The sequence below is a fragment of the Panthera leo genome, chromosome A1, assembly GCF_018350215.1.
Source record: "Panthera leo isolate Ple1 chromosome A1, P.leo_Ple1_pat1.1, whole genome shotgun sequence".
In the NCBI taxonomy this organism is placed as follows: domain Eukaryota; kingdom Metazoa; phylum Chordata; class Mammalia; order Carnivora; family Felidae; genus Panthera; species Panthera leo.
Window position 1 is genome coordinate 122092709 of NC_056679.1, and position 26300 is coordinate 122119008.

Sequence of the window (26300 nt, forward strand, 5' to 3'; positions counted from 1 at the left end):
TAATTAATTAATTAACTTTGAGAGAGAGAAAGAGAGAAAGAGAGAGCGTGTGGAAACTGGGGAGGGGCAGAGAGAAGGAGAGACACAACTCCAAGCAGGCCCTGGGCCATCAGCGCAGAGCCTGATGGGGGGGCTCAGACTCACAAACTGTGATATCATGACCTGAGCCAAGATCAAGAGTTGGATGCCTAATGGACTGCACTACCCAGGCACTCCTCCCAACATTTAAACAGGAGTCAATATATTAGCCCTTCTCAAACTTTTTCAAAAAAGTTGAAGAGGAGGGAACACTTCTTTACTCTTTATATAAGGGCAGCATTACTGTAATAACAAAGCCAAAGACACCACATGGGGCACCTGGGTGGCTCAGTCAGCTAAGTATGTGACTCTTGATTTTGGATCAGATTATATTACAGTTTGTGAGATTGAGTCCTGTGTTAGGTCAGGCTCTGTGCTGACAGTGAGGAGCCTGCTTGAGATTCTTTCCTTCTGTCTATGGCCCTCCCCTGTTCTCTCTCAAAATAAGTAAACACTAAAAAAATTACAAACCAATATTCCTTATAAATATTTACATAAAAATGCCCAAAAATATATTAGAAAATCAAATTCAGGAACATATTCAAAGATTATTAATCCCAACGAAGTAGATTGATTGTAGGATTTCAATCGTGATTCAATAACTAAAAACATATCAACTAAAAACTTATCAATAGAATACACCACATTAATACAGGGATGAAAAAACCAGATGATCAATCATCTCAATGAATACAGAAAAAGCATTTAACACAATCTAACACCTTCAATTGAGAAAATTTTTCAATAAATTTTTCAATAAACAGAAAATAAAACACCTCCCCAACAGGATAAAGATCATATATGAAAAATTTGTAACTATATTATACTCAATGGTAAAAGACTGAAAGCTTTTTCCCTAAGATCAGGAACAAGACAAATAAGTCTGTTCCACTACTATTTGACACAGCAAAGTTCTAGTCAGAGCAATTAGACAAGAACAAGAAATAAAAGCCATCCAAATTGGAAAGAAAGAAGTAAAACTACCTCTACCCTTATATGACATGATCTTATATCTAAAAAAAACCCTAAGGGCACCTGGGTGGCTCAGTCGTTTGGGTGTCCGACTTCGGCTCAGGTCAAGATCTAAGTTTGTGGATTCAAGCCCCACGTCGGGCTCTGTGCTGACAGCTCGGAGCCTGGAGCCTGCTTCCTATTCTGTGTCTCCCTCTCTCTCTGCCCCTCCCCTGTCCATGCTCTGTCTCTCTCTGCCTTTCAAAAATGAATAAATGTTAAAAAAAATAAAAAAAAAACCTAAAGAATTCCAGAAAAATACATGGTATAGCTAATAAATGTATTCAGCGAAGTTACAGAATACAAAACCAACTCACAAAAATAGATGTATTCCTATATGCTAGCAATGAGCAATCCAAAAAGAAAATTAAGAAAATAATTCCATTTACAATAGCATTAAAAAGCTAAGAGTAAAAATATTGAGAAATAAAATTAACCAAGAGGTTCAAGACTTGTACACTGAAAACAACAAAAATGGCTGAAAGAGATTAAAAGCCAAAAAAAAAAAAAAAGGGAAATATTCAGTGTTCATGGTTAGGAAGACAATATTATTATGATGATAGCACTACATGGTGGTATTTGTGTCTGGAGTGATACACAAAGTCAATGCAATATCTATCAAAATCCCAATGGCATTTTTTGGGTATAAATTTAGAAAACTTATTCTAAAATTCATATGGACTGTTCATATGTTATGCAAAACTACCAGCTAGAACCACACTCAATGGTGAAAAACTCAAGTCTTTTCTTTTAAGATCAGGAACAAGACAAAGGTGCTTGCTCACCAGTTCTATTCAAAACAGTACTAGAAGTCCAAGCCAGAGTGATCAGGCAAGAAAAGGAAAGGCAAGTCATCCAAATCAGAAAGGAAGAAGCAAAGCTACCTCTATCCAGAGACCACATAATCTTTTATCTAAAACAAAAACAAAAACAAAAACAAAAAAAACCTAAAGAATTCACACAAGAAGCTGTTACAGAATAAATGAATTCAGCAAACTGACAAGATACCAAAATCAACACACAGAGTCAATGCTGTCTTCATCAAAATCCCAGTGGCATTTACAAAAATAGAAAAAAACAATCCTAAAATTCATACAAAACCACAAAAGGTCCAGAACAGCCAAGGAAATCTTAAGAAAAAAGAACAAAGCTGGAGGCATAACACTTACTGATTCAAAAGATATTACAAAGCTATCATAATTAAATAGTGTGATACTGGCATAAAAACAGACACAGAGATCAATGGAACAGAAGAGAGAGCCCAAAGCTAACTTCATTCATATATGATCAACAGGTCTTTGATAAAGGTTCCAAGACTCCATAACATAAAGAAAAGATACACACAAAAGGACAACTGTTAGATGATTCCACTTTTATGAAATAACTAGGTCAATTCATAGAGACAGAAAATATATCAGAAGTTATGAGAAATTAGGTGGAGGGAGAAATAGCAAATTATCACTTAATGTGTATAGGGACAGTGGGTTTGGGATGCTGAAAATTTCTGGAAATGGTTGAAATAGCTGCACAACAATGTGAAGCTAATTAATGTCACAGAATTGTACACTTAAAAATGGCTAAAATGGCTAATTTTGTGTATTCTACATTATATATATTTTACCACAAAAAAGGAAATAAAGAATCTACAGGGGCTCCTGGATGGCTTAGTCAGCTGAGCATCTGACTCTTGATTGCGGCTCAGGTCATGATCTCACAGTTCATGAGTTTGAGTCCTGCATTGGGCTCTGTGCTGACAACTCAGAGCTTGGAGCCTGCTTTGAATTCTGTGTCTTCCTCTCTCTTTGCTCCTCTCCCACTCGTGCTCTTTCTCTCTCAAAAATAAACAAACATTAAAAAAAAGAATCTACAAGCATCATTGCTGAAATTAGTAATAGTACTATGCTGTTACAGTCACAGTTTTTCTACGCATAATCTAGAAAACAAAAAGGGATTTTTACATGTTCGAATTTACGTATATTTTTGACTAATAGGTAAAATTTAATTGATTAAATTGACTTCTTCAGTTCTTCCTAATCTAATAATAAAGGTACATAAATGTTTAAAAAATTGAATACACTCCTCCAATGCTATGAGGGATGAAACTTGCCAGCAGTGAGGACATTCATGAAAAATTGGATGATCACTCAGCAAGAAAACATTGGAAGGAATTTATAAAAATGGCAGGGTGTTGGACCAAGTAAGGGTTCAAAATACCTTCCATTTGCAAGAGTCTAAGCTTCTATGAGAGTTGTACACAACCAAAAACATTGCCAAGGTTAAATTATGTCTTTCTTCCTCAGGCAGTGGCAAACCTACAGGCTCCAGCATTCCTGATGACAATTTACTACCCTGGTCTGGTGACGTCTCCACCGAAAATATTTTGCTATCAATCCCCTGCCTGAAATGACCCTAGAGTTGATCAGGGTTTATAAACCAGATTACCTTAAAATAGTCTTAATTACAGAATGAATCAGATTCCTCTAAGAAATTGTAATAAAGCAAAGAAAGCTCTCCTAACCCTAAACATCTACACTAAAGGGTTTCCAAGGAGAATATCCAGGGGTGTGGCATGATCAGGAAGGCTGTGATGAAGATGGGAATGTGATTTCCAGACAGGCTGCTGACCTCAAACATGCAGTGTACCAGGAGGCAAGGCTATTGTCAGTATTGTCACTTCTTCATTTCTTCCTCCTACAGACTGTGTCTTATTCATTCCTGGTCTTTCTAAAGGCATACAGCATCATCCCTTTCAGGCATTCAACCAAGATCTCCCGAGTTACTTGTTCACTCCTCTCAGACTTTACCAGGAGTTTTCTGTAACAAAGAAGACTTCCTAGAGATGGGTGAGTGGCTCAAACTTGTAAAAGCAGGGGCAAATGACTGAGGCATCCAAATACAAAGTGGGGCCAGGGGAGGCATGTTTAAGCACCGATTTGGAAAACTCAGCATCTAATCAAATACATCTGTGCCTTATATTCTCTACCTGCTGTCTTGCCTCAAATGAAGATGCTTAAATCCCCATTAGTGGAGCAAGGCCTCCCATCTATGGAAAAACAGAGGTAGACTCCAATCTGCTTGGTGGGTCCTCAGCATGGCTGCCAGCTGATCAGAAAACATTTAATGTGAGGGATCCAGTGTGAGGCAGGATGAACACAGCTGGCTGACACAGCAAGCAGTTATGAACAACAACAAAAATGCCATTTGATTCGTGGGCTGAGCCGATCCATCTGGGAAATCTCTCAAAGAAAGTAGCTGGGAATGACATTTCAGCTCTGATTTTCCAAGTCCGCACCTCAAGTCAGAGACTCAAAAATAGCATTCCACCTACATGGTGTCAACACAGTGACACTTGAGCCTCTCTTCCTTTGGTCTTTTGAAGGTGATTGTAGCTCTTTTGGAGTTACCACTGGAAACTGACAGGGCGGGGTGCTGGCAAGGGGACCGTGCCCACCCGTCGTTTCCAGAAAATGGATTATTGTGCTCACTGTTGACTCTTGGGTTTCCTATCATGAGCTCTGAACCCTGGGCCTGATATACAGTGAGGCGTGTGAGGCATGCTATTGGCATTTGCAGAAACCTTGACATCCCACGCTGCAGTTCATGATTGGTGTCAGACAAAGGAGCATACGAAATGATTGCCAGTCCAAAGATAAGCCCGGTTATTACCGAGCCGTACCTTCCCCAGGTCTAAAGACTCACAGTGGTGGCACTGAAGCATGCCGGGGAGAAGATAAAATTTAATTAATAATTTCCTTAGAGGCCAACAGTCTATTACAACTATGTTCCTTGCTGTTTCCTGCAATGACCTTAGAGCTCATAAACATTACAGATGCACCCTTGGTCATAGTCTCATCCCCACGTTCAGTTTATGGCTCAAGTGGCATTGCATAATCAGCTAGACCGATACAAAGATTTTCAGATGCTACTGCTGGAAACGTCACAGGCTCTGCATAAGGCAGGTGTGGGCCTCCCTCCCTCCGTGCAGTCCAGTGCCTGGAACAGATAGGGTAATTTCCTGGATTAATAACGCGCATTATGGACAAAGCTGGGGATGAAGGTGAAGTCTGCTACCAGTATGTTTGGGTTTTGTTAGAATTGGAGAGCCTGGACACTCAATTAGGCAACTTTTGTTTTTGCTTTTTAAAAAACAGGTAGTTTTTATGTATTCCATAGAGTGGCTCAATGTAATTGCTCTTTAGAAACACGTAATTGCAAAAAGTGAGGTTATGGGAGATTTTCTCTCCTGCAGTAAAACACTTATTCCTTTACTACAGAACCACAATTTATTTTGGTCCTATTACGTCAACATTTCATAGAGCTGTGGAGGAAACAAAGTTTTCATTATCTTTGAGATCAGCACCTAGAGTACAAAACCTGGAAAATAGTACATGTTTAATAAATACCTGGTCAATGAATGGGTCACTGAATTGATTGGGGGATATTTCATATTTTGAATTACTGAAAATATGGACAATATTTATGTAATCAGAAAAATAACAACAAGATCAACCAAAAATGATCATCTCTACCTTCCTAAAATGAAGAGCCAATGTTTGCTGACTGCCGATGCCCAAACCCTAAGGAACCAGGGGTGGAAAGGAGGCTGCAGCAAAAGCAGTGGTGCAGACTCTACAGGCTGACTGTCCACTAGCAAAAGTAAGTGCTTCAATTTGCCAAGATAAAACCCCAACTCTAAGTACGATGTATTCTACCCTTATCTTTGGCATCTTCCTCTCCCGCTCCTATGCTGCTACTAGATGACTCCTCATTTCCTTCAAACACCCCAAGCTTTGCTCTAGTGCCTGGCCAGAAAAGAATCTAAAAGGCCTGATGAATGCTTGAAAGAAAGAGAATTAGTCACTATGCCTTTAGTGTTAGCATTCTCTACAGTTAGGCATTCTTTCCCGATTGCTGGGCCATTAAAACTCTTTCTCTCTCAGAAGCTCTCTCAAATACATCTAGAGAACGCAGTGGTATAACACTGGTGTTCGCCCTACTCATTCATTTATTTACTCCATCATGTACATCTCATCTCACTGTCCATGGTTAAGGCATCACTTATGTTGGGTGAGTGGCAAGGAAGGATAGGAGTAACAAGGGCTTTGTGAGGACAGAGTCCTCAGTGCCCAAGCAGGACACCTTCCTTCCACTTCTCATCCACGTCCCAGCTGATGGCGACAGTCAGTGTAGTTCACACTACTCACAGAACTTATGACTTGCTCTGGACTGGGCAAACCTCCTCATACACCATTACTTCACTCCCACACCCAACGCCACCATGATGTATATAGTACTCTCCCATGTTACAAATGAGGAAACTAAAACAGACACACAAACTAAACCTGTCCTCAAATCACACAGCTAGTAAAGGCAGTGGCAGTATGTTGATCCAGGCCTAAGCCTGAAACTCTGCTCTTATTCATCACGTTATTTGGCCTTTCTCTCTCTCTGCTTCCCATAAGGAACAGATGTGAAAGTGTGTCTACTGAGTTACATGCATAAGAAGAGAGCCTGGGAATTACAGTTGCCTATGTGATGCCAGCTTTCCAAATGTGTGCAGTCACTTGACCACCTGGATATTTAGTCTGCGTGAACGCCAACATCTGGATATTTGGAAAAGTGATGTTCAGGCAAGCATTTAAAATTTATCTGAATGTCTGGCTCTATATAATACCCAGGCAAGACATTTTTCCTGAAAGAAGGACATAGAGATGTGAATTAAAACACGAGACAAAAGTTTCAGACGAAAAGTCTATTGTTTAATTATTAACAAGGGAAAAATGAGTTTACCTTTCAATCTACCATAATGTTTCACACAATCAATGCTGCCTTAATATGAGGCTTCATGAAAACAATTCATTTGAGCCAGATCAAATCTAACTGAGGTTCAACTAAAGGATGAAGTAAAATGCTGTGAATGAAGTGAATTTTGGATCATTGTCGATTCTTCACCATCCAATGTCATAATAGAAGCAGAACTCTCTTATAGCTACTGATGGTCTTAATGCTATTACTTCAAATCAAAATAAACATACTATTCTATAAACCCTGAATATCTCAGTTTCAACATTAATCCAGGAAGCTCAGGATCCAGAAGTTTCCATTAAAGTAGCTCTTAGCCCTGTGGCATAGCCATGATCTCTCATCAACTTATAGTCATGTTACAAAGTCCACAGGGGTGGCTTGTAGCAATTAATATTTTAGCCTGACCTGCCAATTACTCCTCCAATTCTTTCATGCATTACACAAATCACACTGTACCAAAAGGCTTGAGAGCCTCCAAACCAAACACCTCAATAGGTGTTTTCCTTCTTGTCTATTGTTTTTTTATAGAGTTGATTCATTGTTTTCCAACCTATGCTTGAACAACCCTTGGTTATTTCCCCACATCAAATGCCTGACCTAACTGAGGACAGTCAGGGTGTGTGTGTGTGTGTGTGCATGCACGCCCGCGTGCAGATGCCTGGTGGGAGGAGGGAAGATGGGAAAGAAAAAGGGGAAGAAAGAGATAAAGAGACAACAGAAAAGGGGGAGGGTGGATAGAAATGTGAATATAACAGTGTCATAGGAAAATATATCCAAATAGAAAAAATTCCTTAAAACTGCTGTCACATGGGCATGCTTCGGTTGCTCAGTTAGGTGTTCGACTTCAGCTCAGGTCATGATCTCACGGCTCGTGAGTTTGAACCCCACACTGGGCTCTGTGCTGACCGCTCAGAGCCTGGGGCCTGCTTAGGATTGTGTGGCTCCCTCTCTTTCTGCCCCTCTCCCCCTCACGCTCGGTCTCTCCCTCTCTCTCTGAAAAATAAATATTAAAAAAATAAAAATAAACTCCTGTCACATGTTCTGATCCTAATTCAGCTTTTAGGAAATTTCTCCCTGATAGGCAAAACTATGTAGGTACAGTGAAGGTTAAGATATGGAAAAACTGGAAACAACCAAGTACCTAAGGATAGAAGCCAGGTTGAGTAAATTAAAGGATGTTTATAGAGTAGCGTATTATACAGCTACAGAGAGCCATGTGCTAGAAGAATATTTAATGGCTATTTGTGATCTCTTTCTATTACAGATGCACACATGGTCACAGTCTCATCCCCAGGTTTAATTTATGACTCTGGCTGCAGTGTGTTATCAGCTGGACTGAAACATCACAGGCTCTGTGAAAGCAGGGGTGATGATTTTCTATGAACAGGAAACGAAGTCTCTCGGGACCAAGGACTTTAACCACTAAACATCAATTCCCTCTCAGGGCTTGGGGAAAATTTGGCATGATCTCTTTGGGGGATAGAGGGACCAAGACACTGTGTTTCTGCCTTAGTGAGCCACTTTAGTAACTCATCACATCAAGAGAATATCAGGGAGAAATAACACAGGGGTTTGTGAGTGCATCTTTCTGTATGGGTCTGCTTGTGTGCCATTGGCAAATAATTCCTGGACCTATAGAATGTGGCCCATAGTGGAAGAAGATGTTCTGCAGTGTTCAAAGACTGATGGGAATACCTCAAAGCATTGTACGTCGAGAACAACAGGCTTTGTCCCTTCTTTCTTTAAACAAAAATAAGAGAATGCAATGTTTCAGTCTAATCTCCCCAAATTGCATCCAACTTCCACTTTCATTTGTATTAAGAAAATATGTGCAAAGGTTTTCTCAGTCAAGATCGATTGATCGATCAATCTATCTATCATCTATCAGTCATTCCACATGCCATCTCAGTAACTAAAACTAAAATGTAAGTACAGTCTCAGTCTCCTAATAAAATGAATTTTGATGGATCCATATAAGATATGTAGTCATTACTTTTATGTCAAGGATGTTTCCCTATCACCCTGAAAAACTGCCATGAATGAAAATTCTTCAGACCTATATATTGTTTATTTTTTTTTAATGTTTATTTTTGAGACAGAGAGAGATGGAGCATGAACAGGGGAGGGGCAGAGAGAGAGGGAGACACAGAGTCTGAAGCAGGCTTCAGGCTCCGAGCTGTCAGCACAGAGCCCGATGCGGAGCTCAAACTCACGGACTGTGAGATCATGACCTGAGCCGAAGTCGGACGCTTAACTGACTGAGCCACCCAGGCACCCTGCTTTAGACCTATCTTAATTAAGAAACATATTAGCACTAGGAGCTCTGGCAGAAAATTGATTCAAGACAACACTCCTTGGAACACTTTCTCCACTACAGTCTCATTTATCCTATTTGCATCTTTAGTAAATATCCTAATTCCTGGTAATGGCAAATCAGAAATAACATCAATTCAGAATTGGAATTCCAAATATATATAATTTAACTATATGTTGGTCTTTAATTTACTATTAAGTGCTAGATCTGATTGATAAATATATTAACACAATTTATTTTCTCCTAGATCTTTGCTCTTAATAAGAATGACTGCCAAATAGATATTAAAACACTGTTCATTTTTCTATAAAATTAGGTATCTACATCCCACAAAAGAAGGTTCTACCTCCTTAACTACACAATGCCAATTTCCCCATGAGTTAGGTCTTAGACATACTGACAAGTCAGAATCATGAAATTTTAGGATTGGATATACCTAAGTTAGAAGCAAATTCAGAAATGAATAAAAGGGGATGGAGAATCAACTTGTAAAAGTCATGATTGGTTACGATGCCAAAGAGCGGCAAACAGAAAACAAAGCTCGCCCACCACTGCGTAGAGTACTTTTGAGAAGAGCCCCCTCACCAGGATCGTGTTTGAGCTTTACAATAACTCTAGAACAGCCCCCAGCCCCATTCACCGACTCTCCACTTTTCTGTGGCACACGCTTCAGTAAACATTAAATGCATGATTGTGGTTCACACAGGTTGTCAAGTTAAGTGCTCCCTGAGATAGTCAGCCCGGTACCAATTATGAAGTTGGCACCTTCCTGTTTATCCCACATCCTGATAACAAACTCCTAGCCATTTCTGGAAACTCCTGGCTGCCACAGCACTCCATCCACCTGGGGAGCTACTGATAATCACCACCAAAGTGCTGTTCTTGGGGGGCCGGGTTACTTACAGGCAATTGAAGATATTTATATTGCCCTCTGCTTTCTCGGAGCTCTCAGTTTATAACCCTTTACTGTGCATGTGTGCTTTTTCTCTAATCACCTGTTTTACTCCTTTACCCATCTTAATTATTCTTGGTATCATCTGGACAGGTATGATTCGGTTTCATTTTCCCCTGTCTCTTCCCACAACACCCCAGAATGGCGGAGGAAAAAGGAAAGACACATTTGAGTATGATATGACCTAGCAAGTTCCTTTTTACCACAGATTAGTCTTTGGAGAAAAAGAAAAGACTCTGGAAGGCAATAAAACTATAGGACTACTAAAATTTTCTTTTTTGAAGATTTTAGTTTTTAAAAAAGTAATCTCTATACTCAATGTGGTGCTTGAACCCACAGTCCCGAGATCAACAGTAGCATGCTCTACCGACTGACCCAGCCAGGTGTCCATTTTGAAAAGATATTTTTAGGGGCACCTGGGTGGCTCACTCAATTAAGCGTCCAACTCTTAACTTTGGCTCAGGTCTCATGGTTCATGGGATCTGCTCTGACAGTGCAGAGCCTTCTTGGAATTCTCTCTCTCTCTCTCTCTCTCTCCCTCTCCCTCTCCCTCTCTCTCTGTTCTTCCTCTGCTCTCTCTCTCTCTCTCTCTCAAAATAAATTATAAAAACTTTAAACTTTGTGGTGCTTAAGTGTTAGCAACTCATTAAAAAAATATTTAAACACTGAGCCAACTCTTTATTGGACAAATATAAGCCACCTAGAGGCAGAGGTCAGCTCCTATGACAGCAGTTTTCAACCCTTGCCTTTTTCTTTAAGCTCAAACCCTGACAGGTGTGATCATGCTGCTGTAGTAACAAAAAACATCTCTGACCCAATTGCTCAATCTCTTTCTCTCTCTAGTCACTGTAGCAGGAAGTAGAGGAGCAAACTCTTTTTCCAGTCTCTGCTCCAGGAGGCAATGCTATAACTGAGCACATTTGGAAGAAGCCTGCTCTTCCAGCTGGTGATGGGAATCTGTCCCTCTCTCCCCTCCAGGCTCTGTGGCACCATCTTGAGAGTTGCCTCTGGCTTCCTTGTGTAGTTCAGCTACATGCTGGCTTCCACTGCGTGTGTGTGTGTGTGTGTGTGTGTGTGTGTGTGTGTGTAGTGTCAAGAAAAAAAATTCTTGTGAAGCTCTGAAAAATACAGTTCAGCTTCAACTTCCTCTGTTCACATTTTAGTGGTGGTGGTAATTTCCACCCCCAGCAAACCTAATTTTTTCTTTAGCACACCCTACCTAAAAAAAAAAAAAAAAAAAAAAAAGTTAAGAGTAATTTTTCTCCAAACTAGGGAGGTTGAGATTGGGCAGAGATATCTACAATCTTAGCATTAGGTAATTTGGAAAAGCACTTTAAAATCTGTGCTGAAGTGTATTCTTTAAATATGATCCTTTGGTTTACAATTAGATTTCTTGCAGCAGCAGAGGTGAACCTCTCTACTTTGAGGTTTAGACTCACCCAAACCTCTGTATTCATTCATCCTCCTGAGTTTCTACCAGAGACCTTAGCATCAGGAAATCAATCTTGCTCACTGTTGTATCCCCAGCACCTGGCACAAACATTAATAAGTATTTGTTGAATAAATGAATAAAATGAAAGAAGGGCTCAGATCAGTTGGGACCAAGATAACATCTATGCTGTGATTTATTCATTCAAATATGTTGGAATGAACTCAGTTCCCTACGGAGCGTGCTTGAGGAACAAAAGGTAGCTGCTGTTGAGATCACTAGGAGACTTTTGTTTTCCTGTTTTGGGTGGAATCTGGGGCAACAGCTGATTTTCTTAGGACAAAGGAGGGGGAAAAGAGGATTTCTGAGCGGATGTGTGAGTGAACAGGAGGGAGAATATACCTGAAACTTGAGGGGCAAATGGCAAGCCACGGGAGAGAGAAAAGAGATGGGGTGTGTGACATACCTCTCCCCCCGAGTCTCTCTGTAAAACCGACAGTGAAATGCCCACTATCATCAATGATTTGGGACTCAAGGAACACAGTCTGTAGTAACAGCATAGGTGACATACATGTTCAACATGGAAAACAAATATGAATAAAATGAATTTCCTTCCTTGGAGGAATAAATAGTCTTGGATAAAATGGCCAGAGAGACAAAACATTCCAAGACACGAGAAACTGTTCAGATACTTTAAAAACACCAGTGATTTAAACAATGGCATCTATTGCATATTTCCTGTGTACCAGGCCTGTGTTGGGCCCTACTCATATGTTAGCAAAGGGGACAAAGACCTCTGCCCTCAAGGATGAGGAGGCAGTAAAAATGAATGGGATAGTATCAGTAATTGGGGCTCTGAAGGGAATAAAGAGGGGGTGACATACAATGATGATGGATGGGATTCAACATGAACTAGGTGGTCAGGGTTGCCCTCTCTCAACAGTCACAACTGAGCTGAGACTGAAGGACAGGAAGAAGCCAGCTACATGAAGATGTGTGGATAAAGCTTTCCAAAAAGAGGTAAGAGGTGCATCCAAGAGACCCATGGTAAGCACAAGGCAAGTGATGGGGTGGAGGGTGTACAAGATGGTCAGAGAGGCAGGCACAGGCCAGATCAGGAAGTCAGAGAAGATTACTAGGTCTGTGAGGATAACTGGTGGACTGGCAAAGACTCAGAGCTGATGACTGGAATGCAAAGGTAAAATGTAATCACAACACAAGGGCCTTGGCATGCACCATCTCTGGGGGGATGTTCTCAAACACTGGCTCTCCAGGGGGCAGGAAATAATTTAGTCTAGTTAATTGCCCTTCGGGACTGCTCTGTGTATGCATGTAAAACTATGGATTATCCAGCCCCAGATGCAAATGAAAAGGGCACAGTAGGTCACTGGTTTTCCAGAAGACTCTTCTCACTTGAGGTAGAAGTGAGAATGCCAATTAGCCTCATTTCTGTGGAAGGGAACTGGGAGAGGAGAAACGCCCAGAGAATTGTGCTTCCGATTGGCTTGCAAATCATAACAACCACCCCAAAATTAAGAGAAGAGGGGGAAAAAAGCTCCTTTGCTCTTGGGACCTTAAATGATTAGAAAGAGTTGTTATTTGGCTGATTTTCACACTTCATTAGCATATGCATAATTTAACAAGGGAACATGCTGGGGGCTGGCACGGGTGAGGGCAGCTCTCCATACCCACGGACTAGAAACTGGGGCAGCGGCATTGGGAGTGCTTAATTATGCCAGCAAGGCAACAGAGATGTGCACAAAATGGAGTGAGCACACGATGGAGTCTTGGAACAAGCACGGAGAGACACCCTGATGTCTATTTTCACCCACGAGCACACCTGCACTGAGAGCTGTAGGCAGTCCTGAATGTTCTTCTCAAGGACAAAGTCATTGGGGTTCTATCTTCATGCTCCCCACTTCTCTGGCCATCAATCCCCTCTTGTCAGATAGCCACATTTTCTTCCCCCAAAATCTGGGATGCCAAGAAGAGTAGAGTATTTTATTATGGTTGTCCATATCATATTCCATGTGGCAGTGAAAAAAAGAAGGATGTGGAGTGGTGTCTTAGGGGCTGAATAAAATGGACTCTAGGAGAAGGATCAGATCTTAAAATTTTACTCCTGAGTTCCCTGATTAGATCTACAAGCAGAGAAGCAAGGACAAAATTTACCATCAATATCATAATTTAATTAACATTTAGGCTTTCTTTCCTCTACTCAAAGTATCCCTTAAATCTCAAGATGAAAATAAAGAAAAGTCAACCTTTAACGAGAGGACTCAACTATGCCTGGTCACCTGCCCTGCTGGACTTGCTTCTCTGCTTGTGACCCTTGGAAGGACACATATATAACTCAACAGTTGATGAGTGGAATTGGAATGGTGTTTGTAAAAACAAAAAAAAGGCTGGGAATTTTACAATTCTCATACTGTATCTCACAATGTCACCACATTCAATGCCATAGAACTTTAAAATTGTGACCCTATCATATTGATCTACCTTGGTCCATAGGTCTATTCTGAGATGATTTACAGATCTTTTCCTGCTTCTGACACCTTCTCAGCATCAATTTCCCTTTTTTCTATGAAGACAATCTTAATTTTTCTTTTTCTCAGTCCAATGTGGTCTGTGCATGTGTGTGTCTTTAAGACCAGAGCTAACTGGCATACTCCATTCCCCAATCCACAGTGCCTGGGCCAAGCCCAAAAAATTCTCCAACTTGGACCAAGGAGAGTTAGGTTCAGGCTTCTGCTGCTACACTGAGAAGATTTCAATATATTACTTTCACTCACTTCACACCAACTCCTCACAGCTCTCCAAACATGTCAAACATTTTCATACCTCTGTGCTTTTGCATATGCTATTCCACTTCTTGAATGAATGAAAAAAATCCATCCGTACTTCCATATGTTATTTTGGCTTGAATTCCCAAACCTTATGCTATCATATTTAATTTAATAAGCATGTACTCATTACTGTTATACCAGACCATTAGCTGTCTCCCCATCAACCATTCTTCCATTCTTCTGTAAACAAGTCCCCTGGATTTCCCCCTTCTCATCCTCAAGTCATGCGGGTACTGCCCATCCTTCCCTCAACATCAGAGTTAGGGTCTACCTGGCTTACAGCCGCCAGGTGGTCCATCTTAGTAAAGGGAATAGATTTAGGGCTGGGCATGGAATCCAAACCAAATGAGAGGTTAGGAGATATTTCCTAAGGGTTTAAGGAGATGTAAACCCCTGCATTACAGCAGTCAACTTTCCACCACAAACAAAGAGCCTGCAAACAGCGGCTGGGTCTACAACGAAAGTGGAGCTGAGAGACCATCTATCCAGGGTGACACAGCTGAACTCTGGGTCAAGACTTACCTGAAGTTAGCACTCTTTTGAACTTTTAATTTGCGTGTGCCAAGTCTGTGATTAAGTAGAATTTTAATGGGATTTTACAGCCTTGTAACCAAAATATTCCTGACCAACAGCATGACAAAAATGTTTACTAGTTTAAGAGCCAAGGCAGAAATCTTTGGGAAATAATAAACCATGTTCTAAGCTAAGTCCAAATTGTTCATGCATTCATCCCTTCAACAAGTATTTGAACACTTACTCTATGTCACATTGAACACTTACTATATGCTCTAACACATATTGTGTTAGAGCATTATGGGTATAGCAATGAATGGAATGAACAAATATCCTTTTGAAGCATAGATTCTACTGAAAGGAGATACTGACTGAATAAACAAAAACAATGCTAAATAAGTATATAGTATACTAGATTACTATAAGAATACAATGGGTTAAAGCATGTCAAAAGGGCCGAAGGCAGAAAAGGATTCCAGTTTTAAATAGGTATTTAGTAAAGGCTCCATTGAAAGTTAACACTCGGTCAAAGGTTTAAAGGAAACTGGTTATGCAGGTATCTAGGAGAAGGGCAGTCCATGCAAAAGACACAGCCAGTACTAAGGCCCTGAGGTCTGGTGAGTACAAGCAGAAGCAAGTGGGCTGCTGAGGACAGAGAAGGCAGCAGGAATGAGGTCAGAGAGGAAAGTGACTGGCCACTGATGTACAGCCTGCCAGGCCATCGTAAGGACCCTTTTATGCTGAGTGAGATGGAGAGTCTGTGGAAAATGATGAACAGAGGAGTGACAGATTTTTACCTAAATTCCTACAGGAATTAGTCTGGCTACTGTATGGAGAACAGATATGGGTGTCAAAGTCAAGGGCAGAAGCAGGAGACAGTTGCAACAAAGCATGATAGTGGCTTGGATCAGTATGGTAGCTGTGGAAGTGAGGAAGAGGCATGGGATTTTGAACAGAATTTAAAAATAGAGCCAATAGGATTTCCTGATGTATTGTGTGTGGAATGTGAGTCAAGAATGACTCCAAGGTTTTTGGCCTGAGGAAGAAGGTGAAAACTGCCAACACCTGAGCAAGGGACCACTGCAGGTAGAATAGGTTTGTTCAGGAAATGATCAGTTCAATCTGAAAACATGAAGTCTGAGATGTTTTATTAAACATCCAAGTAGAGATTCTGAAGAAGGTGGGTATATAAATCTGGAGTTCAGGAGAGGACTGGACTAAAGATATGAATTTGAGAGCTGTCAGCATTTAGGTAGTATTTTAAGCCAGAAAACTGGACAAAATAACAAAAGGAGTAATTGTAGATGACAAGAACAGAGGATCCAAGGACCAATTAATTTAATCAACTCATTTAATCCCCAAGATAACCATATGAAGTCAGTTATTATGGCCATTGTAACTTTACCTTTGAGGAAATCAAAGTCTCAAGATGTTAAGATCACACAGCAATCTGACCAAGAACAAACATGCTCCTGTGTATATCAACACTTTAGTCATGCTAAACCAGAGAAACCAGAGAGGTCCAGCTCCAGTGTCTGTGCTCTTAAATATTACTCAATATTGCTACCTGTCCCCAAGTGGAAGTGTTTAATTAGGTGGTAGATAGTTAGAATTAGCAATAAACAGAGCGTGTAGGACCTAAGAGTGGCCAACTAAGCTCCAAGAATGGAGTTTTCTGCCTCCAGAGCTAGAATGGGCTACAAATACAATGCTGAGATAAAGGCAAGAGTCGAACTCAGGCACTGGAAGACCAGTTTGCTCAGTGGTCTTCATACATAGTCAGATTCACTGGGGGGATCCCGTTAAAAGATGCAGGTTACTAGGTAACCACTGTGCACATGATTCAGTAGATACTGAATGGAGCTTGGGAATTTTGTACTGACAAGTGTCTCAAGAATTCTGAACACCATTTTATTTTTTTTTTAATGTTTATTCACTTTTGAGAGACAGAGTGAGACAGAGTGTGAGTGGGGGAGGGGCAGAGAGAAACAGAGACACAGAATCCAAAGCAAGCTCCAGGCTCTGAGCTGTCAGCACAGAGCCTGATGTGGGGCTCGAACTCACAAACCACGAGATCATGATCTGAGCCGAAGTCAAATACTTAACAGACTGAGCCACCCAGGTGCCCTTGAACACCTTTTTGAGAAACACTATGATAGGAAATCTACTTTGGCTCATCTCTGGTTGTAGCTGTCCACAAAAGATCAATAAAATTGGACTTTAATTCATCTTAGTCTCACAGATGGGACTGGGACAGAAGAAAAATAGCTTAGCTTGGAAAAACAGTTTGATGTTCTTCACAAAAATCTTTAGTCTTCCTTTATTAACCAATAATAAATTTTATACTTGAACTAAAATTGATTATTCTTTACTTATTCTTATTAAATGAAATAGTGCCTGAACTTTGCACAGCAAATGGTGGGTTGTTACTAAACACTCATTAAAAAGATAAGATGTGTCAGAAATTTATGCCTCTCATTTGTCAGTGGAGACCCGAGACCCAGGCTTAGTTCAACATCTTCACCCAATGACAGTTGCAATTAAAGTGGAATAGCATTTACCTTAAGGCAATGAGGATCTATTCTTTATAAAACACTGCCAAAGCAGAGCTATAAATTAAGTGGATTGGTGTGAATGCCCATTTCCTTTTCACCTCTTGTCAAACAGACAAGTACAGAGCTTCTCAAAAATGCACATAACTCCAATAATTTACCAAACAGTTGGGTAAGTCCAAAAACCCATGAGAAACATAGCTAATATTTGCTCCCAATTTGGTTAGAATCTACAGGTAATTGCACAAATGATTTCTTCCAATACCAAACACCATTGCTAAATGCCTGCATATCCTATAGTTTTCTGTTTCTACTCAAGGTTTTGAAAAGAGTCCTTACAAAGTGTCTCTATTTTGGTGATGTGACTAATCACCATATTAATACACTGTAGTTTTATTTTAATTTCAGAATTTTTTTTAAGAACCACTGACTCATCCAATTTATTGGTTTGATTGGGAGGCTACCAAATAGAACTAGACTAATTTATAAAGCAGCAGAACCTAGAAAACAAACAGTGATTTCTGTTTCCCAACCCCCTTCACATTTTTGTGCAAGTGAAAATATGGGGGCAAGCAGAAATAAGTCCTCCTTCTCATTCAACCAACTGTCCATCAATAATTCATTCTTTTAACCATGTTATATTAAACATTTACACCACAATACAGGGTAGTGGCTAAGATCATGAACTCTTAGCTGCATGGCCATGAATATATTATCAGTTTCTTCATGTATAACTGGGGCTAGTGCAAGCATCCAATCTATGAGGACTGTTAAGAGAACTGGGTGGGATAACACACATAAAATTACTAGCATAGTGTCTAGCACACAATGCATACTCTGCTATCATTAGTGACTATCGTTTTTATCTATGCACATGCTCATTGGGGTTATATAAACATGCAATCGGGCTATCCCTACATTTTCCACTTTGCATTCACTATGACACTCAGCTGCCTGACAGGCATCTCTGCTTCACCCCTTCCACTGCAGCCATTCATCCAGTGGCAGAACCACTGACTCAAATGATGGTACACGGATGGATAATAACACCCACATGAACACGGTAATGCAGTGATCTAACATCTGGAGAGAATTTCAGAAAGCCAGTAGCATCATCATCTTACTGAAGTAAGGAATGAAAAAAAAAATACACAGGACATGTTCATGATGCGTCCACCTGTGCTGGTGAAGTGGGTGCAAGCCAATGATCTGCTCCCATGCTTCCAAGTCTCTATATAACTGTCCTGTAGCCAAGCCATTGAAAATAAGAGTCATAAAGAATGGAGTAAGCAGAACTTGAAGTTACCCACCTGGTCTCACTGTGTACAATGCAATTTATATTAATGGATAAGTGTAGGTTATTAGGAGATCAAATGCTACTTTCCTGACATCTGACTGCATTGGTAGCTGCAAATGACAGAGTACTTTTTTTTTCTTTCCATTTACCTTCATGGAGTGCTCCTTATGTGTAATACACTGTGCCAAATGCCCTGGGTAAAACAGAAGCAATGAACACAAGATCCCTGAAATCAAGGTAATGATAACCTGTGGAACGCACTTTTTCTCCAACAAATGCCTAGCAAAGGCCCTGGCCATAAATGATGCTTCATAAAGATTTGCTGGACCAGTGAACAAATGTATCATCTGGGTGGTCCCAACTACAAGTCCTACAAGGGTAGAAAATGAAACTAATCAAGTCATTTTTAGGAAACCTCTGTTGGTAAAAGGTGCTGTGAAAAGCCATTCTTTGTCTTTCAGCTTCTAAGCCTGGCCAGGAAGCCCAAGCTTTCACTTAGGCCATTGATTCTACTCACTTGCACTTACTGCATCAGACAAGGTCTACTCTGGTCTTCTGTAGTAGAGACAGTGACTTGATGCAGAACTGTTGGCAATGGGGTCAGTTTGCCTTCACCAGCCTGCGTCCTCATCCCAGAGGAACCCTACCTTTCAGGTGGAAGTTGGAAATCAGCTCTTGTGAAAACTCAGAATTCTTTGTTAGCTCTCAACACCCCTGCTGTGTTCTCATAGCACGGACATGATGCACCATGACCCATACATTAACGAATACTGTTCCACTGCAATCAACAGAATAAAGGGCTTTCATGTACATCCTACTGGCTATTATTTGTAGTGTGAATACAATCATGCTTCAAAGGTTTCCAAGACACTCAAGAACTTGACCAAGCACCATCTGTAGATTCTGGTCATTGCATAAATCAAGTAATTGCTTTTAAAAAATCCATGCCACTACTGCTAATTTTTTCATTTCCACAAGCTAGCCTGCTAACAACCCCTGGGTATTTACACAGCCTATGTAATTATGCAGTGGTTTTGAGTATACTGAGTATACTGAGCCTTCTACAGTGGGTCTGTGTATACTGAACCCACTCTCTTAAGTTTTAAAACTAGTTCTCTTGCTTTGTTTCTTCTCTCTACTTTTAGCAGGAGGACAATGAATGACACCCGTCTTTTTGGCTTTTGGAGGGATTCGTGTTTTGAGAGTTATAAAGCTGAAAGATGCTGCCTTCTTGCTGAGCATGATATCACAGGATGTATTTGTAGCTGCATGCTTAAAGAGACCTATCTGCTGGGCATCTCCCACTACCAGCTGTTACTGTCATCAAACGGTATTTATTGAACATGCAGTCACTGTCTTGTGAGCTCCAAATTAATGGGTGACTCCTGAGAACCTAATTTTAAAACATTATCCCCCTCTTTGTTATCTGTATTTGTTTGTTTCAGAGCCTGATACTTTAATTGGCACTGAGGACTCCAACGCATGACTGCAATTTTCCTTTTGAGAGCTCAGAACGCTGCTGCCTAAGGACGCCTGGAGTTAGTGCCTGGGGCTGGGAGGGTGGCAGGGAACTGCACAGCCACAAGCACCGGGGCAGGCCCTGAACCCAGAAGAGAACCAGCTTTCCTCTCGGGTGCAGGCCAGGAAACGGACAAACAAGCCATCAGACTGTCAGCGTCTCCCTTTCTGAGTGCTCCACCCTCCACATGGACTTGTCTGATTTCTAGCCTCTTTGGGAGCTTTCCATTTTGATCCCTTGGTTTCTGTAGGGGTTTGGGGAGTCTGGTTTCGATCCTCTGATGGGCTTTTACCCTCCAATCTTTTTGATTCTCCCAGAAGGCAAACTGGCCCATTCCTTGCCTCTTTTATCCTACCCATGTTCACTGCTGCCTCATTTTGTTTCAGCTTTTCATCTTCCACTGTGACTTCACCTCCCCTTTCCCCAGCACACCAATGGAGAGATTTGTCAAGTCTCTTATAACCCGGGCTTCCTCTACCTTCCCTCACGAGGCCTTCCCATTGGTCCTTTGTTTCTCTTACCCACAAATTCTATGGTCCTTGGTTTGGGTCTTCCTTCTAATGCATTCTGTGCTGATATCTATGCTGATAGGTATGATGAGCTCCTTACAGACAGATGTCCACAAGGATAAATCTTCACAGAGAATACACACTTAACAGAGCCCTGAGCCTAGAGCAGGTGCTTAGCACATAGTCCTGAACAAATGACTATTTTAAAGTATTTAAGTACTTAAAAAAGCAAGTTCTAGGATGTTAAATCAACACCTAACATAATCTAACCACGTGTGGGCACTAAGTACAAAAACAAAAAATAACAACAGTTAATAATGAATATTTACTTAGTAATGAAAAATGGGCCAGGCACATGGCTAGGCACTTTGCTTGGGTTTTCCGTGAACCTCTCCATTTTATGAAGCAGGTGTTAATATTATGGATGAAGACAGCAGCTTTGAGAGTTCAGTTTCTCTAAGGTACACAGCTAATGGCTGGCAGATCTGGGATTTGGGTCCATGTCTGTCGGGTCCCAGAGTTTGTTCTCTTAGCAACTTTACCACACTGCCTTCTTTTTCCTTGTGGGTTTAATTTAGAAACATCTATTCAGGCTCAACCAGGCTGACTTTGAGACTTTATAAAACCTTCTATGTAAGGATAGGTGATGGACACACTGAATACTCAGAGGTGACTTTTCAATTTCTGTAAGGATTGCTTGTTGATTCCCATTCCACGGCAAACAGAACAAAGCCATAGTTAAAGAATGCTTACCTGTTCTCTAGTTTTTAGGTGGAATAATGTTTCCTCACTAAACAAGAGGGAGCCAATCTAGGTTACTGGGACAAACCTTGTTACCTGGCTATCCATATTTCTCCTGGTCTTTGTCGTAAGAGGTTAACTGTACCAGGCCAATTTAAATATAACACAGGAGGGGCGCCTGGGTGGCTCAGTCGGTTAAGCGTCCGACTTCAGCTCAGGTCACGATCTCGCGGTCCGTGAGTTCGAGCCCTGCGTCGGGCTCTGGGCTGATGGCTCAGAGCCTGGAGCCTGCTTCCAATTCTATGTCTCCCTCTCACTCTGCCCCTCCCCCGTTCATGCTCTGTCTCTCTCTGTCCCAAAAATAAATAAACGTTAAAAAAAAAATTAAAAAAAATATATAACACAGGAAACATCTTAACTAAGAGGCCAGGGGGCAAATCAGAAAATGAGAAATTTGGGGTAGTGCTGGTAAGGAGTTCTGTTCGCTTTGTTAAATGCCAGTGTTACAAGAATCCAAAGTCAGTAAAACAAGTGTGAAACTGATTGGGATTTCTCATTCTGCAGCTGCTTGAGGCTATGCATACTGCATACCTGAAATATATGGTTTTGCAAGGCTGGGTGACAGTCTCCTATGCTGTAGAATGGCACAGTGCCAACCGAGTCTGGGACAACCAAGACTTTTCAATCTTGGGTTAAAAGTGCTGTAAACCCAAAAGAACAGAGGGGAATAAAAGAGATTCAGCAAGAATGGGAATAATGCATGAATCACAGACAGAGGAGATTACATCAAAAGCTTAAAAAAATTCTGCCAAAGCCATATAGCTTCCTGATAATGACTGTGACTGTAATTTCTGCATATTTTAACAGATGTTCTGTTTATAGAACTCAACTGGATTTAGGGGTTATGAATAAAGCCAGGAGGCCCTAGAGATGTTTCTTTGTATGATTAACTGACCACAGGCCATTTGTTTTACAACAAAGATGCTCAATGATCCATAGTCCATGATTTATACCAGCCTGTGTATACTAATGGCTGATGTCTCCATGGTACTTCTCATTAGCATCTGAAGGGGGATTGGAGGAAAACAGATTATGGGAATAGCTCCCCATTGCTCTACATGATAGTTCATTAGTGGGTGTGGAATCGATTCGAAAGAAAACTAAGATAATCATAAGCTGAAATGCGAATTATAAATTATAACAATTAAGAAATCCAAATCAATGATAAAAGAAAGAATATGGCATTTCATAATGCTAGCTGTTTGCACCTTTGTAAATTGGGAAAAAGAGGATGTTTTGTATCTTCCGAAATGTACCTTTTTGTCCAAAAAGACAAATCACATTAAAATTCCAATAATAATAAACATCATAATACTGCTGACTTGTATTGATCACTTAACTAAGCATCAGGCATCTGCTGGGTGATTTACATAAATTATCCCCCTTCACTCTCACATTATATATTAAGAGGATCCCTGTGGACTGGAACCAGAAAAACATCCTTAGCCACTGCCTACTTTTTCCCTTTCTCATGACCCCTCTACTTTGCTCTGTGTGTTCTCCGATGCTTTCTCTATCAAATGCCCTTCTTTGCTGACTCCTATTCACTGCTGCCTGATTACTTCACAGCCTGACTTGACCTCTTGCTTTCATTTCATCTTAAGCTCTCAAAGCCAAATACTTTGGTGGTATTTTTTAGTCTAAATTCCCCAAAGAAGGAATCTGATAGTTTCAGCTAACTTGTTTTTGTTTTGGGTTTATTTATTTATCTTGAGACAGAGGGAGACCATGGGGGAGAGGCAGAGAGAGAAGGAGACGCAGAATCCGAAGCAGGCTCCAGGCTCTGAGCTGTCAGCACAGAGCCCAAGGTGGGGCTTTAACTCACTAGCCGTGAGATATGACCTGAACTGAAGTTGGATGCTTAACCTTCTGAGCCACCGGAAGGTGCCAGATCCTTCCATTTTAAATGTCTGGGTCAGCACACAACATCTGGCAGAGCTACCCCCAAATTTGTTGGATAATTAAATTCTACCCAAGAATTCAACAGGGGGTGGCAAATGAACACCTGAGGGCACTGCCTGGCCCTGCAAGTTTCATTTGACTGAAAATTATCACTATTTGTGGGTATTTGTGAGCACAAAAGAATTAGTAAATGCTCCTGGAATATCATCTCCTTCCATCTGTTGCCAAAGTTCACAGTAAGTACTGAATCCAAGGGAGGATAATGAATTATGTGAAAATGAACTTATGTCTGGAATTTCAATATCCCCAGGTGATGCAAATAGGCACATTTGAACTTGCTCTGAGAAATCCTAAGCTTTGGGATCTGAGCATATGGTCCAAGTTATTTAGCCAGATGAGACATGGGATTTCCTGTAAGTAGGATTCTGTCAGCATGTCGGTAAACAGACGTCCCTCAGTTCGGACACTCCAAGTCATGGTGGGGGTGGGACAAGAATGTATCAAGGTCTTTTGGCAAATGACACACTCACCAAAAAAAAAAAAAAAAAAAAAGAGAGAGAGAGAGAGAGAGAGAGAGAGAGAGAGAGAGACTAAACCTTCATGTTATGCCCCAAGGCTCAGAAGCCAGCACCAGTTATACAAGTGTTTTGAACCCCAAAGACTTCTGGGGAATTGGAAGGAGTCCAAGCTGGCTATTAGAATCAAGCCTCAGATAAATTTTACTCTTGTTTTCACTATCAACCTTAAGATGCCCAAGGAGTTAAAGCCAAAGTCAAGAGGGATGTTCATGCCACAGAAGGTAGGACACACAGAGACAGCAGGACTGAGCTTAGCTTATGGGTTGTTCCTTCTATATGATCTAAACACTATATGATCCTTCTATATTTCTCCCTCAGAAACACATTTACTCCGTAGAATACATGCCTAGCACTGTCTATCCTTCTAAATGCTTTACAGCTATTATTACTTAGCCTGAGTTAGAGTACTTTAAAACATTTATGGGGAAACTAAATTCTCAGGTAATTTGTGGTGCAAAATTTTCCTGCATTGTGTATTTGTCTGTGCTGTATAAAACCCACCCATTAGAATGACACCAGCCCGAGCAAATGCCTTGTGTGGGAGAATATCGCTGGGTGTTATCAGCCACATTTGTTAACTTTAGTACGATTGAGACACTTTTAAAGATAAAGGTCATTAATATTTCAACACATCATTACATTTAAATTCAGAAGTGAGAACTGTTATAAGTGAGAATCCAACAATCCAACCAGTTGTAATTAGGCATTTAATAAAACTTCTCTACATGAAGAGAAATACTGGTTGTTGGGAGAAAAAGAAACACAATAGAACGAATGTTTGAAAAATGTTATATTCTAGCTAAATCATGTGGCTTAATTTGAGCCATTAACAAATCTAGCAAATTATCTTTCTCAAAAGCCAGTGATGTATGTAGCTTCTAAAAATATAAGGAAATAATGATAAGGAATGTGAAGAACAGTATCAAGCACCCCATGTTTAAGCCTACCATTCATAAACTGTGTGTGTGATCTTAGGCAAGTTATCTTGACTCAGTTTTCCCATCTGCAAAGTGGAGGAAAAAGTAGGACCTACCTCACACAGTTGTTACAAGGATGAAATAAAGGGATAATCACAGCTAACCCTTGTAGAGTACCATGTGCTAGGCATTATTCTAGGCATCTGAAGATACATTTTTTTAACTGAATCCTCCCAGTGAAATAGCCATTTTTTAAACTCTTTTTAAAGATGAGGTGAGTGCCTGGGTGGCTCAGTTGGTAAGCATCTGACTTCAGCTCAGGTAATGATCTCATGGTTCATGGGTTTGAGCCCCACATCGGGCCCTGTGCTGACAGCTCAGAGACTGGAGCCTGCTTCAGATCCTGTGTCTCACTCTCTCATTCTCTCTCTCTCTCTCTCTCTCTCTCTGCCCCTCCCCCACTCTAACAGTCTCTAAATAAATAAATAAGCTTTAAAAAGTTAAAAAAATAAATATGAGGAAACTGAGGCTTAGTGATGATTATGAACGTGCTCCAGGTATCATGACAAGCACCTGGTATACGGCAACTAGAACCTAGGCCCATCTGTATACGACGTTCATCATTGTGCTGCCTGCCTTCTCCCCTACACCTCTACTCTTGACCCATTGCCTTTCAACTATCTTCTCAGTTCCACTGTAAACACTTTGACTTGCCAGTAAATATTTGCCAAGTGAATAAATGAGTCTTCGAATGTTGTTTCTGTTAGGAAGCAATGACAAGTCCCTCGGTCTGAGCTGTAAGTATGGCTGAGATTGTGGACCTTGTGAAGTTATTTATGAACTAGACACTAATCTCTTCAAGCAGGAACAAAAAGGGGCCAAATGAATAATTGTCAAATGTGTGCTAATGGCCTTGATAACAAACCAAAGCAACATGCCTGAAAAAAAGCCCAACGTTCAGTGGTTTAAGATCTGCAGTGGGCATGAGAGAAGAAATGAACCTGAGTAAAGATAAGGCAAACTAGTGGGGGCTTTGTGTCTGGCAGGAGAGCAAAGCATTCTAACACTTTAATTCAATGAGGGTGCGAATTCTGAAGCTTCAAGAGTTGCTTCAGCCCTCAGAATAAAGTGTGTTGGATCCCAAGATGGTAGCATAAACAAGAGCAATTCTCCTCATGCAAGCTGTGGGGGGTCAGATTTTATGTGCTGGGAAGAGATTAACTTTATTGCATCGAGAAGGATTTAATTGCAGGCAGTGATTAGCCAAATGATTAGGT

The 26300-nt window shown here is 40.8% G+C and overlaps 1 protein-coding gene across 12 annotated transcripts in view; it reads right to left on the reverse strand.

The window, feature by feature from the left end:
* PPP2R2B (protein phosphatase 2 regulatory subunit Bbeta) overlaps positions 1-26300 on the reverse strand; it is a 314800-nt gene that overhangs the window by 180131 nt on the left and 108369 nt on the right. The window contains exon 1 of one of the 12 annotated variants that reach the window (XM_042938608.1): positions 11600-11636. The exons of the other annotated variants lie outside the window; for them this stretch is intronic. Coding sequence (XP_042794542.1) covers positions 11600-11621 — 22 coding nt within the window. The 5' untranslated portion in view covers positions 11622-11636. Of the gene's footprint in view, positions 1-11599; positions 11637-26300 lie in introns of those variants that run through there. 12 annotated transcript variants of the gene reach the window in all.